The sequence below is a fragment of the Tupaia chinensis genome, unplaced genomic scaffold (assembly GCF_000334495.1).
Source record: "Tupaia chinensis unplaced genomic scaffold, TupChi_1.0 Scaffold000354_1, whole genome shotgun sequence".
Classification (NCBI taxonomy): domain Eukaryota; kingdom Metazoa; phylum Chordata; class Mammalia; order Scandentia; family Tupaiidae; genus Tupaia; species Tupaia belangeri.
In genome coordinates, this window is record NW_006159849.1 from 244,243 (window position 1) to 260,337 (window position 16,095).

At 35.4% G+C, this 16,095-nt stretch overlaps 1 protein-coding gene across 1 annotated transcript in view; it reads right to left on the reverse strand.

Moving 5' to 3' along the window:
* RIC1 (RIC1 partner of RAB6A GEF complex) overlaps positions 1-16,095 on the reverse strand; it is a 161,385-nt gene that overhangs the window by 22,943 nt on the left and 122,347 nt on the right. Inside the window, exons 9-15 of the mRNA XM_027773410.1 lie at positions 14,048-14,136; positions 11,545-11,689; positions 10,847-10,895; positions 9,982-10,134; positions 7,043-7,246; positions 1,477-1,515; positions 1,055-1,165 (exon numbers count right to left, since the gene is read on the reverse strand). Coding sequence (XP_027629211.1) covers positions 1,055-1,165; positions 1,477-1,515; positions 7,043-7,246; positions 9,982-10,134; positions 10,847-10,895; positions 11,545-11,689; positions 14,048-14,136 — 790 coding nt within the window. The remainder of the gene's footprint in view (positions 1-1,054; positions 1,166-1,476; positions 1,516-7,042; positions 7,247-9,981; positions 10,135-10,846; positions 10,896-11,544; positions 11,690-14,047; positions 14,137-16,095) is intronic.

Below are 16,095 nucleotides of genomic sequence, written 5' to 3' on the forward strand. Positions count from 1 at the left end.
AGAATTTTGCCATAGGGCATTTGTGCTTGGGGGGTGTGTGTGGTAGAAATAATCCCTTAGGTGGGTGCCACGCCTCACTCTTTTCTCCTCCATTCTTCCCTTGGGATTTTGGGCACGAACATGATTTTTCAGGCCACTGGGTCTGAAACTCATACACAGTAAGCCATGAGGGAACCAGCACTTTAACCCCCACATCACCTGCTGGCCCCATCAAACCTTGATTTTAATCATGGCTTTAACATTTATCAGATGACTGACTCTGAATTCTATTTTCACAAATGGTAACAATAGTGCTTTACAGAGTTTTTATGAAGATGAATAAAATACATGAAATCACCTTAAATAGGTACCTATTAAATGGTTTATTTCCTTCTCTTTTTCCTATTCAATTCTGGCAGAATCTAACTGCACATACACACACATATGCACATACACATAACACACATACACAACCCAAATACACATATCATACATAAACAAGCATAAATTGTCTCCAATTGCATGGAAATTTATTCTGATCCTATCTGATGAACTCAACCCAGAATTAAGAGTAAATTCTCAACCTAGGGGCCAGCAGATGGCATAGTAGTTTTATCACTGGATTCCCACATGGCTGACCATGGTCTGAGTCCTGGACCTGGTAGCTTGAAACTTTCACCAGGCACGTGTACGTGTGTGCCCAAGATACTGGGAAAAGAGAAGGGATTGCAGCTTGGCCATTCCAAGGGTTATTCCCACTTTCCCTCCCTCTTACCTCTTTCTTAGGGCACATGAACACATGTGTCCTAAGGCAAAAACCTCTTCAAAAAAAATTCTCAAGCTAAAAATAATAGCTACTAATCTTATCAAGAATTAAAAACAAACTAACGATTTCAACATAAGTTCCTTGTGAAACGTCAAGTACTTCATCGGAATTGACTTAGACACCATCCAGTATCACTTTTATGTATTTGATATTCTCATTTTTAATAAGAATTATTTACTTCATAGTTATTTTACATTGTAGTTTTCCTGTACACTTTGAGAAATAAGTACTTAATTTAAAAAGACTAACCTGGGTAATGTTTCCAAAAAGCTTCCATTTTTTGGTGAGTAAAGAGTAATGTGCAAAACCAAACTTGCCAACCACAGCAATATTCTGTCCAAGCTTATCAATAGCTGAAAACTGTTAAAAAAATAATAATAATAATAACCATTTCTTATAAGACTATATACTTTGTTAGGTAGAAAGAGCTTAGTATTGCATTGGGCAAAGAGACTGGTAATAAATATTTTGCTCAATTAAATCTAAGTATACAGTTACACTTGACAAAATGGATGTTAATAGCAATGTATTATAATACACCAAGTATTAATATTTTACTCTTAGCAGTAACCACACTGAACGTCTCAATTCTCCGAAGGGCTCAATTTCATAAATGTGCCTTGCAGCAAATATTACCCAATGAAAGTTAACACCAACAAAATACAACTTACCCGTATAGGCCAATTGCTCTCTAGATAGGTGCTGGAAATCTATAGGAAATAACATATCAGTTTGGTAAGACTTATGAAATGTATTTAGAGTTTTAACGTAGCACAATGAAATTCATCTTCCTGTATGTTTAAGGTGCCCCCAAATAATGGATATTATTAGCAGAGCACTTTGAGTTTACCATTCATATCGGAAACAGTTTCACATCTCATGTCTTAACAATTTCAAGTTTCTAAACATCAGGTTTTTCTCTCCCCTTTATTGAATTCAACACATACAGGCTGACAAGGGATTTTTAGAGAAGTGCCCATAAGTGCAGCCATAAATCATGCAGATGAGCAGTTCGGATTTATTGATGTAGACAATCCCTAAACAACCATATCTAATAAAATTATAGCCTCAGCAAAAGTTTCATTTTTTTTTTTAAAGAGATTTTTTTTTTAGAGAGATAGAAAGTGAGAAATCACCCCCCAGGGAGATGGCTACACAACAATCCATTCTCCATTTTCCTTTTGGGGATTTTTGGGCACATGCACCTGGCGTGAGTTTTAAGCTGATAGGTCCAAGACCTGAACCGTGGTCGACTCCATGGGAGTCCAGCAACATAGCCATTATTCCATCTGCTGGTAAAAGTTTCAGTTTTTAATGGTAATATTTTTAACTTTTTCTGATTAAAAAAGCAATATTTATGAAATCAAACAATATAAAGATGTACAGAGTCCAAAATGAAATTCTGTTTCTCAGAGGCAACCCCTGGTTAGCTTTTATTCTCTAAACAAATCCACAAACAAAGCTACTATTTTCTCTTGGAGTATTCAATTTACTTACTTAAAAAACTTTTAATATATAAAATATTAATTCTTTACTGGCAACATTAAGTGGTAAATATATTGCTTGCCTCACAACTCTACACATGGTTATGTTCTTTGAATCACTCCAATGAAACTTTTAAATTTAAAGAAGCCTCTATGGGATAGCAATGTAGAGTAAGTAAACTCTAGCTTAATTAAGGTTATGATCTCTCTATTAACCTACTGATTAAACAGTTTTGGTGAGCACATGGTGGGAATGGGGTGAGAATTAACAGGACAGAAAAATGTAAGAGTCTTCTAAGTTCCTCAAGAGAAGCTTCCATTTATTTAATTTTCATTTTACTAAAAAAAGAGTATCACGTATTTCAAAAAAGAAAGTCAAATTAAAAAATAAGAAAAGCACTATATAGAAATCATCTATATTAAACCTGGTCAAATTTATTCCTAAAACTATTTGTTATACTTCCTTTATTATCTCATAAGCCAATGTAAAATTCACTAAAATTAATAGCTTTTACTGCATTAATAAGTTTGCAAACCAGCAATGGATTGCTGAAGCTCATCTAATAGAATTAAAGATAACAGCGTTACGATATATGTCTGAAGAATGCTGATCCTCTTTCTTAGCAGATATGCTTCCTGTTTTGCCAATTAATAAAATGTACTATGACAAGTAGAAGTAGTTCAGAATAATGATAAAGTTAAAGTGGTGACTAGGTGGCAAAAAAAAAAAAAAAAAGTTAAGAGCAATTTTCCAAGAGCCTATAAGTTAATTTTTTTTTCAAATAAGTAAAATAGTCATTTGAAGGATGTACCTGAATGTAATTGTTCTAGCCACCCATGACATTAAAAGGAAACTTCACTGCCCCCATCCTTGCTATTTCATTAGTACTTATTAAGTATATGGATGATGCTGGAGCTAGGATCTCACTGCCAGAATAAATTTCAGTACGAAGAATTTCTAATGATAAGAACCAAAGTTAAAATTCACCAAACTGGTCGTGGTGGCACCCATCCTATGGCAAAATTCATCAAATGAACACACTACGATGAATATCCATTAAGGAAAGTGATCTTTTCTTTAACTTGCTGAATTCTATGAAATGACACAAATCACAAATGGTTTATTTCAAAACTCAAGGTGTTAAGTTTAATCTTGAGAAGCTATGAAATACAGACTAAAACAAACACTTGTATTTTGTCCTGTAGGTCATCTTTGCTGGCCTATGTGTCATTTGAACTTTGAGCTAGCTCTACACAATGCTGAGAACAGGAAATGGCAGCAATAAGGACAAAGGCAGCTAATGGACAATTGGGAAACTCAGGTCATGAATGCACACTCAGGCCACATCACTGGAAAATTAAGTGCTAAGGTTCAGACTCTACCCTTATCTTAGGATTTTTCAGTCTTAAATGAATGCACTTTTTTTTTAAAAGTCATTTTGCTAAAATGCTGACTTCTTGCTCAGACTAGTTTTGACTATAACAATGACACTGAGGGAATCATCCCCCTAGAAGATATGATCTGTGTCAAATACCACACCTGGTGCTTTATACACATTGCACAATGAGCGCAAATTATTTATAACTGAAATTGCCTTTAAACTCCTCTCAGTTGACATCCTCTATTGACATAGACCACTTACATTTTGTGAAACTTACTCTTTGTAAATGTTGGGTCACTGGAAAAGTCACAAAGTATTTGTCTATGCTTTTCTATGCAAAAATGCATCATGACTTTTCTGACAATCCAATAATTAGGTTAACTGTAAAACCAACACACTCAGAACCCAGGATGGTAATCATTTATGCCCTTTCAAAATCCTGAGCCTTAATATAAGTGGCAGACCAAGCAGAAAACAGCTTAAAAGTTGAAATGAGTATTTTCGTTTTAATATTTTGTTCTTTTATCTTACTTCACATTGTTTATGCTCTATCAGCAAACTACTTTCAAAATTTAAAAAATCTGTAGCTTAAAAAGTTAAGAAAAAGCATTATCCTAACCAACTATGAACCCTGCTTCTGACAAGTACATGTTTTGTTTTAACCCATAATTAACACAGATTTTTTTAACAGGGAAGCTGCTAAGAAAGATAAGGTAAAAGGCTTAAACAAAAATGTTAGTACTTTAGAGGAGAAACAAAAAGAGCAGCAGAATTAGGTGGAGCTCGTTAGAAGAACTCTTACGCTGTACAAGAATCATAACGGTATATAACTCATGCAAACAGATTAACTTGATAAGAGAATGTGGTCACTTAGCCTAGAAAAAAGTTTATGTTAAAGAGAATTAAACCAGACACCCATGTATCTTCAGGAAGTCATCATCAATGCCTCAAAAGCCTAGAAGGTAAAGCTTTAGTATTAAATGGACATTGTAAACCAACCTACCAAACCACCACCACGACAATACATTGAACCATGTGGCTGGAGTGCCAACAAAGTATTGAGCAACCCTAAATAAAAGCATCTTCAAATAGGGAACTTTTAAGTTTTAAAGCTCATGGTTGGTGGTATATGACTTAGTACTTAGAATCTAAGTTGTAAAATATATTAGACTGTTGCTTTATCACAGAATAGGGACAGGTCTGCCACTGCTCTGCTGTGTGACCTTGGGCAAGTCACATAACATCCCTGGGCCTCAGTTTTTTCATTTATAAGAATCCGGTTGGAATAAATGACTTCTAAGGTCCTTCCAGCTCTAAAAATTCTATGAGTCTATTATAATTTAATTGTTTTGGGAGTACAACTATGGAGTTATTTTTTAAGGAAACTGGAAATCTTAGATAAGTTCAAGTTTAAGAAGTTCAACTTTGTAAACATCTTTACTTAAAAAAAAAAAAAAAAACAATGACAGAAGAATCTTGCTACTACGTAAGGTCCTAAAATCAGTGCTATAATGCTTGTTTTATGGGAAGTTACTTCAATGGTTAAGAATCACAGAAACATTGAATTTCTGAGCTGGAAGGAAATTGAACTTTTTTATTGCCTGACGGATTTTTGAGTTCCAGACCTACCTTCTTTGATCCTCTGCTCTACTTGGCTCTCTGGTAACACAGACCTGGCTAGGCAGAACTGGCATTGATGCTAGGTCAGTGTAGAATGAATAGTTCAAAGTATGGGGAAATGAAAATAGCAGAGAAATGGCTATAGGAGAGAAGGGAGCAGTGGAAAATTTTAGTCAAGATTAAAAATTTTTACTAAAAAAAAAAAAAAAAAACAATGACAGAAGAATCTTGCTACTACGTAAGGTCCTAAAATCAGTGCTATAATGCTTGTTTTATGGGAAGTTACTTCAATGGTTAAGAATCACAGAAACATTGAATTTCTGAGCTGGAAGGAAATTGAACTTTTTTATTGCCTGACGGATTTTTGAGTTCCAGACCTACCTTCTTTGATCCTCTGCTCTACTTGGCTCTCTGGTAACACAGACCTGGCTAGGCAGAACTGGCATTGATGCTAGGTCAGTGTAGAATGAATAGTTCAAAGTATGGGGAAATGAAAATAGCAGAGAAATGGCTATAGGAGAGAAGGGAGCAGTGGAAAATTTTAGTCAAGAGAGTAGCTGATGCAGTTTTATTTAAAAATTGTTACTAATTATAAAATGGTATGTATACTGTTTGATCTAAAAACTTATTGATGGAAGTTACATACATTTTCTTTAGTGTATACCACATGTCAATGTAGGAGATATTCCTTCAACTTTTCAAATATGACCCTTTTTTTGGTCTCTCATTATCTCAAAGTCAACTAAAAATAACATGGGAGCTAAAGTAAGCTTATAAGGTAAAAATATAGATGGCAGAAGGCACAGAATTATAGAAATAGAAAAAAAAAATAAAAGAAAGTAAGAGTAGGCTCTGATGTATCCAAAACATTCTGGTATCTAGAGGGAAAGAAAATACTCAGGATTCTGAAACTCTATTCAAGTTTCTTTTAAGAAAGTTCAATTTCCCCAAAATTAAATTTAACTGAATTAAAAGTCAGAATTAATTTTCCTGTGAAATGCTAGTTTATTAAAATTACTAAAAGAAACAACTAATTGAAAAGTAATATCAGAGGGGCCAGCAGGTGACATGGTGACTAAGGCGCTGATCAGACTCCCTGATGGTCAACTGTGGTTTGGGTCCTAAAGTTGGTGGCTTGCTTTCTCACTTTCCCTCTCACTCTGGTCAAATTAAAACAATAATAAAAAATAAAATTGAATAATTTTTTTAAAGTAACATCAGAATGAGCAAGTAATTTGGAATAAGACTAAATAATAATAAAATAATTAATAATAAAATTCTGGCCTGATCACAAGTCTGCAATTTGGGTCCAAAGACAGGTACAAGTGATTAACTTTAACGTGGCCCAATATGGACTATAAGTCAGTTGCACCCAGAGTGCTAGTTAGTATTGCCATTTTTCATGAAATCACTATACTCTTGTTTACTCAAATCCACAGAGCTAGCTATATACCCCCCCTAAAAAGGAGATGCAGATGAATGTAAAATAAAGAGCTATCCTCAATGAGAGGGCAAATGTAAACATCTAGTTCTTCATACTACTAATAAACCTAGTAGGTAGGGATACACTCTATACCAAGTAGAAACAAAGAAAGAAAAAAACAAGAATGCAGAAAAGCAGGAGACATGACACTCAAAAGGGTTAAAAAGATTCAAGTTTCTGAAATAATAGATCAAATATTTTAAAAATCTGTTTCAGGTGAATTATCACCAAGAATCAAGTTGCTAGTAATCAGTAACTGAAGACTTACTTGTACAACATGCCAATGCCGATGTCCAAGTAAAGTGCTTAAACCCTGAGATTCTAATCCTCCATCTGCAAATAGGCTCTTTTCCCGACTTAGCTTATGCTCAGAGTGTGCTGAAGAATTCCTGGGATTCTGGGTTTGTGAGGCTTCTCCACAATTCAGATACAAGCGATCCTCCCCCTGAAGCAACACCTGTTCTTGATTACTCTAGATGAGGTTAAGAGGAAGAAGAGGGGGCAAAAAAAAAAAAAACAAATAAAAACAACTCTGTATTAGAGACAGGGAAAAGACATTGATTTATAATAATTTTAATATAGGAAATGTATCATATATTTCAATACTGATTTTCTTAGAGGACAAATACTACATAATGATTTCAATAATTGTTATATTTAAAGAGAACAGACACTGTTTTAACAATTAATTCCAAATGTAAATAAAATCACTGTTAAAAATATTTTATTGGGACCAGCAGTTAGCGTGCTGGCTATGTCGCTGAACTCCCATGTAGTCGACTGTGGTTCAAGTCCTGGACCTAGTGGCTTAAACTCATGCCAGGCATGTGTGCGCGTATCCAAGATCCTGAGGGAAAAATCATCCTGGGGGGTGATTTCTTGCATTCTGTCTCTCTGGCAAGCACACACACCCTACAGCAAAAACCTCTCCCCCAAAAATCTATTTTATTATAGAGTTGTTAAATACACCCAGGTTTACGACTGCTATAGTAATGCCTGTTACTACTCTAAGATGGCATTTATTATTTTGTTAAAGAATTATTTATCTGGGACCAGCAGTTAGCATAATGGCTATGTCGCTGAACTCCCATGTAGTAGACCGCAGTTCGAGTCCCGGTGGCTTGAACTCACATCGGGCACATGTGCGTGTGTGTCCAAGATCCCGAGAGAAGGATGGAGAAGGGATTGTGGCGTGGCCATCTCCCCTGGGGGGTGATTTCGCGTTTTCTTTCTGGCGAGCGCACGCGTCCTATAGCAAAAACCTCTCCAAAAAAAAAAGAATTATTCATCTAATTTTTATTTATTTAGTTAGTTTTGTTGTTGTTGTTAATTTGACCAGAGAAAGAGAAGGGGAAAGTGAGAAAGCAAGCCACTATGTCTAAGACGTGAACCATGGTCAGCCATTTGGGAGTCCAGCACCTTAACCACCATGCCATCTGCCAGCCACCCCCCACCCCAAGATAGCATTTCTATGAGAGATTTTTCCCACTTAAAAAGCGGAATATAACTACTTATTGTTTACAGTTTACAAATTAGTTTCACATAAAGTAAGCCATAAACGGTAGTGACAACACTGATCAAAGACTCTGTGTGTGTGTGTGTGTGCATGCTCACCCATGAACCCACATGGCAAGAACAAGGGGTAGGATTTAGGGACAGAGGATAACTGGATGATGGAGGATCTTTTAAACTACGGGTAAAGAGAAGGAAAAAAAGTTTGCAGTTCTAGTTGAAAAAAAGTCAGTTACTTGGAGAATGTATGGTTAGTGCCAAGGACTGTTGTCAGGTTGTAATGACATTCAGACAAATTAAACAATTTCTTTTTCTTTTTTTTTTTTTTTTTTGAGAGGTTTTTGTTATAGGGTGCTTACACTTGCCAGAAAGACAGAGACAGTGAGACAGAAAGCAAGAAATCAGCCCCCAGTGGGGATAGTCATGCCACAATCCCTTCTCCTTCATTCTCCTCTGGGGATCTTGGGCATGCACGCACATGTGCCTGGCGTTAGTTTAAGCCATCAGGTCCGGAACTCGAACCACAGTCGACTACATGGGAGTCCAGCGACATATCCATTATACCAACTGCTGGTCCCAAATTAGACAATTTCTGCTCTTAGTGATTATACCCTAGACTTTCACATTAGAGCATAGTGTTTTCAAAGATGGGCAGATTATTCACTATTCAGATCAGACAGAATGGCAACCTACCCTTTTGCCTTTCCATTTTAGTCCAAATGCTGTCTTGACATAAAAATCAAAAGTACTTTTATATTATAATTTAGAATGGAGGAGGGGAGACAGAAATACTCTCTTGTTTTTCTGGGGACCTTTAGTCTTCAACTATCGTAATGTGATCTGAGATCCAGGGTATTTTCATATTCTCTCAGTGTGCTGTAAATTTTGATTAAAAGCTGGTTGCACCAAATATTCGTTAGAAAACCACTGATAATAGGTGTCGATATATGCACTCCTAACATGTAACATACACTATTATATATTAAGGAAATATAGTAATATTAATAGATTATTTCAGACTGATAAGCATGAGTTTATAACTGCAATTTGGGGCAGTTTTCCAAATTGGGTTCCTAGAAATTACTTTCTTCAAAATATTTCTTAAAATTCACAGTTAAAGAAACATGGAAAACAATGCCTTTTATATTGGATTGTCGTAAAAGTCCTATGTGTTTTTTTTCATGCAAAAAATGAGCCATGACTTTTCTAACAATCCAATATATCAGCTCCTAAATTTTCATGATGCTTACTGGCATGTTTAAGGTTCTACAATAAAAATATCTCTACAGCTTTATTTTAATGCCTTTCACACTTACATGAAAATAGACTTTTTTTTAATCCTGTGGAACCGATACTAATGTTTCTCATAAAAAGTGCCTGGTGGAATAGAGTTTGGGAAATGCTATTCACATAAAAAAATTATGCTAGTTATTCAAGTACATATTTGACATTTTAAAGAAATGACAGTTTAAAGAACTGCTCTGACCCTATTTGGAAAAAGGAAAAAAACCTGTTCAAAAATATCATTTTGATATAAATATAAATTGAAAACAAAACATAAGCATCACAGAAAATACAAAGATAATATTTCAATTTTAGGAATACAGTCAACATAAATGTACAATAAAGAACAATCTGAAATTCTATTAATAGTATGAAAGAAACTTAAAAAAATAAGATTTTAAATACACTTACCATGCAAGGATTTACAGTGAGCACACTTTTGATAAACTGAAATAGGAGAATGTTGGGCTGTTTAACTATGTTCCTGAGGTCAGACTCAATTTCAGAGTTTTGAGAGCCAAATCCACTGATGACCCAAAGATGATAGCCTTCTGCACCCCAGCTCTTAAAGGGAAAAGAAGGAAGAAAAATGTCAAAGCAATAAAGGGTTTTTATTATCATTTTCTAGCTTCAAATATTCAAATTCTTAAATAACCTATGTTGGCCTTATTATTGATTCCTGAAGTCAGAGAAACCTTTTACAGACAAGAATCACCTTCCATTACTCTTAGTTCTCTCCAGGGAAAACCATCACTGCTCTCTACTTAGAACAATGCAAACACTACCATTCTCAGTTCCAATGCCAGGATCATTATCCTAAGTTATACCTGTTGCTCTCTGTAACTTTTCTAGTAGTTTCATTTAGTTGCCTCTGAAATATGAAGAAACTTCTCATTCTAGAAGAGATTTTGTAATTTTATCAGAACAGCATAGGAAAAGAAAAAAGGAAAGAAAAATAAAAGAATTTTTGGCTAGCCTATGGCCTGGTGTTTAAGGAAACCAGATCCAACATGACCGAAGGCATGTTTTGAGTCCTAAACCTGGCGGCTTGAAAATTATATAGTGTGTACATGATACAAATCTGTGTCCTAAATCCCAACAATACGAAGCAATGGCGGAAAGAAACTGTAGAGTGACCATGCCCTCTTGGGGGTGCTTTCTTCCTTTCCTTCTCTCTCTCTGATGAGTGCATGTGGCTGCTGGTTTAAATAATAATAACAACAACAACAATCCAAGTTTTTTACACTATGCCTATTTTTTAATAGGAAGGGCTTACCATAGAGTTGATTTTAAGAGGATCTTTTTTGGTACCATCGGATCTATAACTGAGACAGAATAGAAACTTAATTTAATAGAGCCTTCCAATGACATAATCCACATGGTTAGCTTTAGTTTTTTAAAAATCAAATTGATTTTGCTCCTTCAAAACAGAAATACATAAACAAAAATACATAATGTAAGAAACAAAACTAATAATGAACCTAGATCACTGAGCCACATTTTTCTAGATTCAAATAACTTGACAGGGTTAAACAGCTTGTGAAAGTGTGCTCATTTCACCATGACTGAGGTTAAAGGTAATAAATGAAGTTGGCAGAGATATCAATGCACCCATATCAACTCACTGGAAATCTACATTAACCCAATGAGATAATGTTGTTTTCTACTTCCTAGATCTTTATGCTATGACTGACTCCTTTTATTAGATGATAAGCTATTTAAATTACATCTCAGTCTTAAATACACACAAGAGTCCAAAAAACAAATACATTTTTATTGAATCAACAGTTTTAAAAAGATGGATGTGTGGAAAATCAATACACTGTGAACAAAATAATTCTAAACCTTAAACTCTTTTAGGGTAAGAGTAAAATGAGGCAAAAGGGTTTATCTATGATATAAGGTTCCTACATGCATATATTGTCTGAGAGAAAATGGAGTTACTTGATCTAAAATTTGTCTTTATTGACTCACGCAAAATCTCCTCCAAGTGTACAAATCAGCTGGGCTCCAAAAACGCTCCATAAAGAAAGGCCTCCATATTCCCAAGTCACTATTACAACACTATTGTCAGGAGACCATTTGATCAGTTTAACAGCTCCTGTTTTGTTCCATATGTCTGTTAAGAAATGGTGACAAGAGTTAAAAAAAAAAAAAGGCTGCTTCAGAAATATGCATTATTTTTTAGTCACTATCTTCAAATCTGAATGAGCAGAAAGGCATGACACTTCAAATAATGAGATAAATTCTGCTCATTTAGGGCTATTTAAAATCAGTAAGGCTGGGGCCAGCAGGTGTCATGGTGATTAAAGGCTTTAGATTCCCACATCATAGCCAAACACAGTACAGTCTCGAATATGACGGCTTGCTTTTCTTACTTTCCCTCTATCTCTCTCACTCTGTCCCTCTCTGGTCAAACTGAAATAAAGTTAAATTTTAAAAAAATTCTTTAAAAATTAAATAAATAAAATTAAATCACTATGGCCATTTGTCTTGACAAGATCTAAGCAAAATAAACTCAGTGCCCATGTGATTTTTAAAATGTAAAAGCTGTTTCTAGATGCTCCTAGCCTGAATAATTACAACTATGTAATCCTAAGTCTCTGGCTTCATGTAAATCAGTTTCTGTAAAATGGGGATAAGACTACAGCAAAAATATTAAAGAAAAATATATGAAAGCCTTAAAAAAGGCTATACAATAAGAATGATAAAAGCTTAAGGAGCAAATTTCAATTTCTAGCAGTACAGCAAATGAATACTTGGAATGATTATCCACACTGTAACAATTAAGATATTAAACAGAATAAAACGGAATACATAAATCTCAAAGTAATCAAAGATACTAGCGAAAAGTATTTTAGCCCTGATTTATTTCTGTCAAACTCTGGAGACCTTGGTATTCACCTCTGATTACTCTCAGGATGTGAAGGACAGGAGCTAAAGCTCAGAACCTGTCCAGCAGGAAATCTAATAAAAGATACTCAAAGGTGTGACTACACTGCTCCTAGTTCAAGGGAGAATGAATAAGAGAATTAATTATCTTTCTTAATATCTATAATGCTTTTCTAACCTACTAGCTTATAAGCCTCCCCCCCCTCATAATGTATGCCTTCAGCATAGGATGTTACCTGTCTCTTTTTACCAAGCAATTTCAGTCCAGTGAGAGGTACTTAGTAGAGATGTGATATATTTATGGCCAATAAGATTTAAATGGAAGATAATGGGCAGATAGGAGGTAAGGATACTTAGACTTTTTGATCAAAAACTCATATAATGTCCTACTTTCTCCTTTCTTGACTCAATTGCAGAAGTAACACCTGGAGCTCAGGAACTACCTTGGGACCATGAAGGAAAGGTCAAATGAAGGTCAATAGTATCTCACCTTTGGATATCTTACTATTTGAGAAAATAAATACTATTTGTTCATAGTAAATTTTAATAGTAAATATTAGGTCATAGTAAGTTGGGTTTTCTGTTAGCATTTCCAACGACACACATTTAATCTGGTGGACAACAGGACACTAAAATGTTCAGAAGGAGACTTCTGTTTGGTTGTGATCCAGCATTTAGAACAGGGTCTACCATATGGTAGGTGCTCAATAAATACTGAATGATAAACTGAATTGGAAGTCATAAAATAACATAAGCAATGAAATCAGTAAGAGACTAGATAGCGAGTCCAGATAAGGAATACAAGGTGATTCAGAAAGTTCTTGGAAGGCTGGCCCTTGAAGTCTAGTGGTTAAGGGAAGCTGGATCCCACATGGCCAGTGATGGTTCAAGCCCCAACCCAGTTTGAAAAACAATGGTTGCATGTGCACGCGTGGCCAAAATCCTAACAGCAAGAAGAAACTGAAAAGGGACTGTGGCATGACCATATCCCATAAGGGGATGATTTCTCCCTCCTATCTCTTTCTAATAAGCATATGTACCCTCTGGCAATTAAAAAAAATATACGTCTTGGAAAGATAGAATTAAAAATATGAGTTTATTTTGGTGCAAAAAATATTTGAAATCCATGCTTAGCTTTTTCATAATATGCATTTTACATGAAATTCTGAAGACCCCTCATATAGGGGCTAAAACAAAATGAGGATACAAGGAACAAAATAAAAAGATTTTTTTTTAAAAGTTGCAGAGCTTCTCTTAGTTACATAGAAATTTCCAGGTCACAGAGAATATTTTTATGTATCCTCACAATATTTGACCTATGTTATATATAATTTAAAATCAGCATTTGTAGGACTAGCAGGTGGTATGGTGGTTAAGGCACGAAACTGCTACATAGCCAACCACCCTTTGAGTCCTGGACCTGGCACCTTGCTTTCTCACTTTCTCTCATTCTTTTGCATACGTGCCCAGTAGCAAAAATGATTAAATTAAATTATTATTTTTAAAAATTAAATAAAAAATAAAATCTGCATTCATTACACGTAGCAGTGCAAGTACATTAAAAACGTTTTTAAAAAATACTTACCAGGATACTGTTTTGCTGTTAGCTCTAATTTATGAGATAGCAGCATGGCTCCAGTGGTGTTGTCTATAGTATACACTTGCACAGAACCACTGTGAAAACAGAAAAATGACTTTTACTGAAACAAGACAAACACAAGGGAACTAGCAGATGGCATGGTGGTTAAGGACGTTGGACTCCTACATGGCTGACTGTGGTTCGAGTCCCGACCTGCAGCTTGCTTTCTCACTTTCCCTCTCTCCTCTCTCTCTTTCTTTCTCACTGTCTCCTCTGGTCAAATTAAAAATAAATAAATGAATAAAGTTAAATAAAATAATTATTTCTAAAAATTTAAGAAAATAAAAAAGACAAAAAATTATGGAAACTGTTGGTAGGAGTGTAAAACTAGAACAAAATCAAACATTTTTAAAATAATTTGCAGTCATCACATAAACCTGAACAAATATATATTCCTGTAATCTAACAGTTTCACTTTGAGATATAACCCAGAAATTTTTCTTGTTTTTTTTTTGAGAGATTTTTTGCTATAGGGCGCGTGCGCTCACCAGACAGACAGAGAGAGACATAGAGACAGAAAGTGAGAAATCACCCCTCAGGGAGGATGGTCACGCCGCAATCCCTTCTCCTCCATTCTCCTCTTGGGATCTTGGGCACGCACGCACACGCGCCTGGCGTGAGTTTTAAGCCACCGGGGTCTGGGACGCGAACCACGGTCGACTACGTGGGAGTCCAGTGACATAGCCATTACGCTAACTGTTGGTTCCCTAACCCAGAAATTCTTAATGTTTAACAGGAAACAGGTACGATATTCAAATAATTGCAAAAACTGTGGGACTAGCAGTTAGCTTAATGGCTATGTCACCGGACTCCCATGGAGTCGACCACGGTTTGAGTCCTGGACCCGGTGGCTTAAACTCACGCCGGGTGAGTATGCGTGCATGCCCAAAATCCCGAGAGGAGAATGGAGAAGGAACTGCGGCGTGGCCATCCCCCCTGGGGGGGGCTTTCTCGCTTTCTGGCTCTCTGTCTCTCTTCTGTCTGTCTGTCGAACGCACACGCCCTATAGCAAAAACCTCTCCAAAAAAAAAAAAGGCAAAAACTGGAAACCATTTCAGTGTCTGGAAACATAAGAAAAGGAAAAATAAACTGTAGTATATTAATTTAACACTATATTACAGTATTCATTAAATGAATGAAATTAAGCCACATGTATACACACACACACATAAATTTATATTTCCTATCCACATACATTTCTACATAGACAATACATTCAAACACAGTAATTAAATTTATTTGTGATAAAAATATAGCAAAAATATACATTTAGAATAATGGGAGTCCTGGAATATTAAAGAAGGGGGCAAACAGCTTCATATATACTGGTAATGTGCTATTTCTTACACTGGATAGTAATTTACATAGATTTTCACTTTATTATTTCTTACATATTACAAACACTGTACGCTCCTTTGTGTAAATAGCATATGTAATTAATTCATTTTAAAAGTCTTTACAAGGGTCAAATTATAAAGGGCTAGAAACCAAAACTAAAATCTCTATATTACTTTCTAAACTACATTTCAAAATTGAACTATGCCAAGATCACTTAAAAATTCCATTTCTGTTTATGGAGCTATTAGAAATTCAAAAATTCGGGTTTTGAAAACAAACTGCCTAGTTCAGTTACATTACTTACACAATATTATAATAAAAAAGACAACTGTTATTCTTTAAATATTTTTTTAATCCAAGGCTACTTTTGCACACATTAGGAATGACACTGGTTTATGACTCCCAGAATATTCTGGCACTTACGCCTTTTCTTTGTAGTAAGAAAAGTCAGATGGTTTCCCCACAACTGCTCTGATCCATTGCCAGCAAGGTCTTGTCCTTCTCAAGGAACAGACTGGGACTAAGTAAAATATCTGTGATAACAGGCTGCCTGAAGTAGCCCCATAGCTTACGGACCCCCTCTCCCCCCAAAATTTCATTTAAGATAATTTCTCTTGTCCTGTTTTTCAAGTTTATTAATAATTTCTTCTGCAATA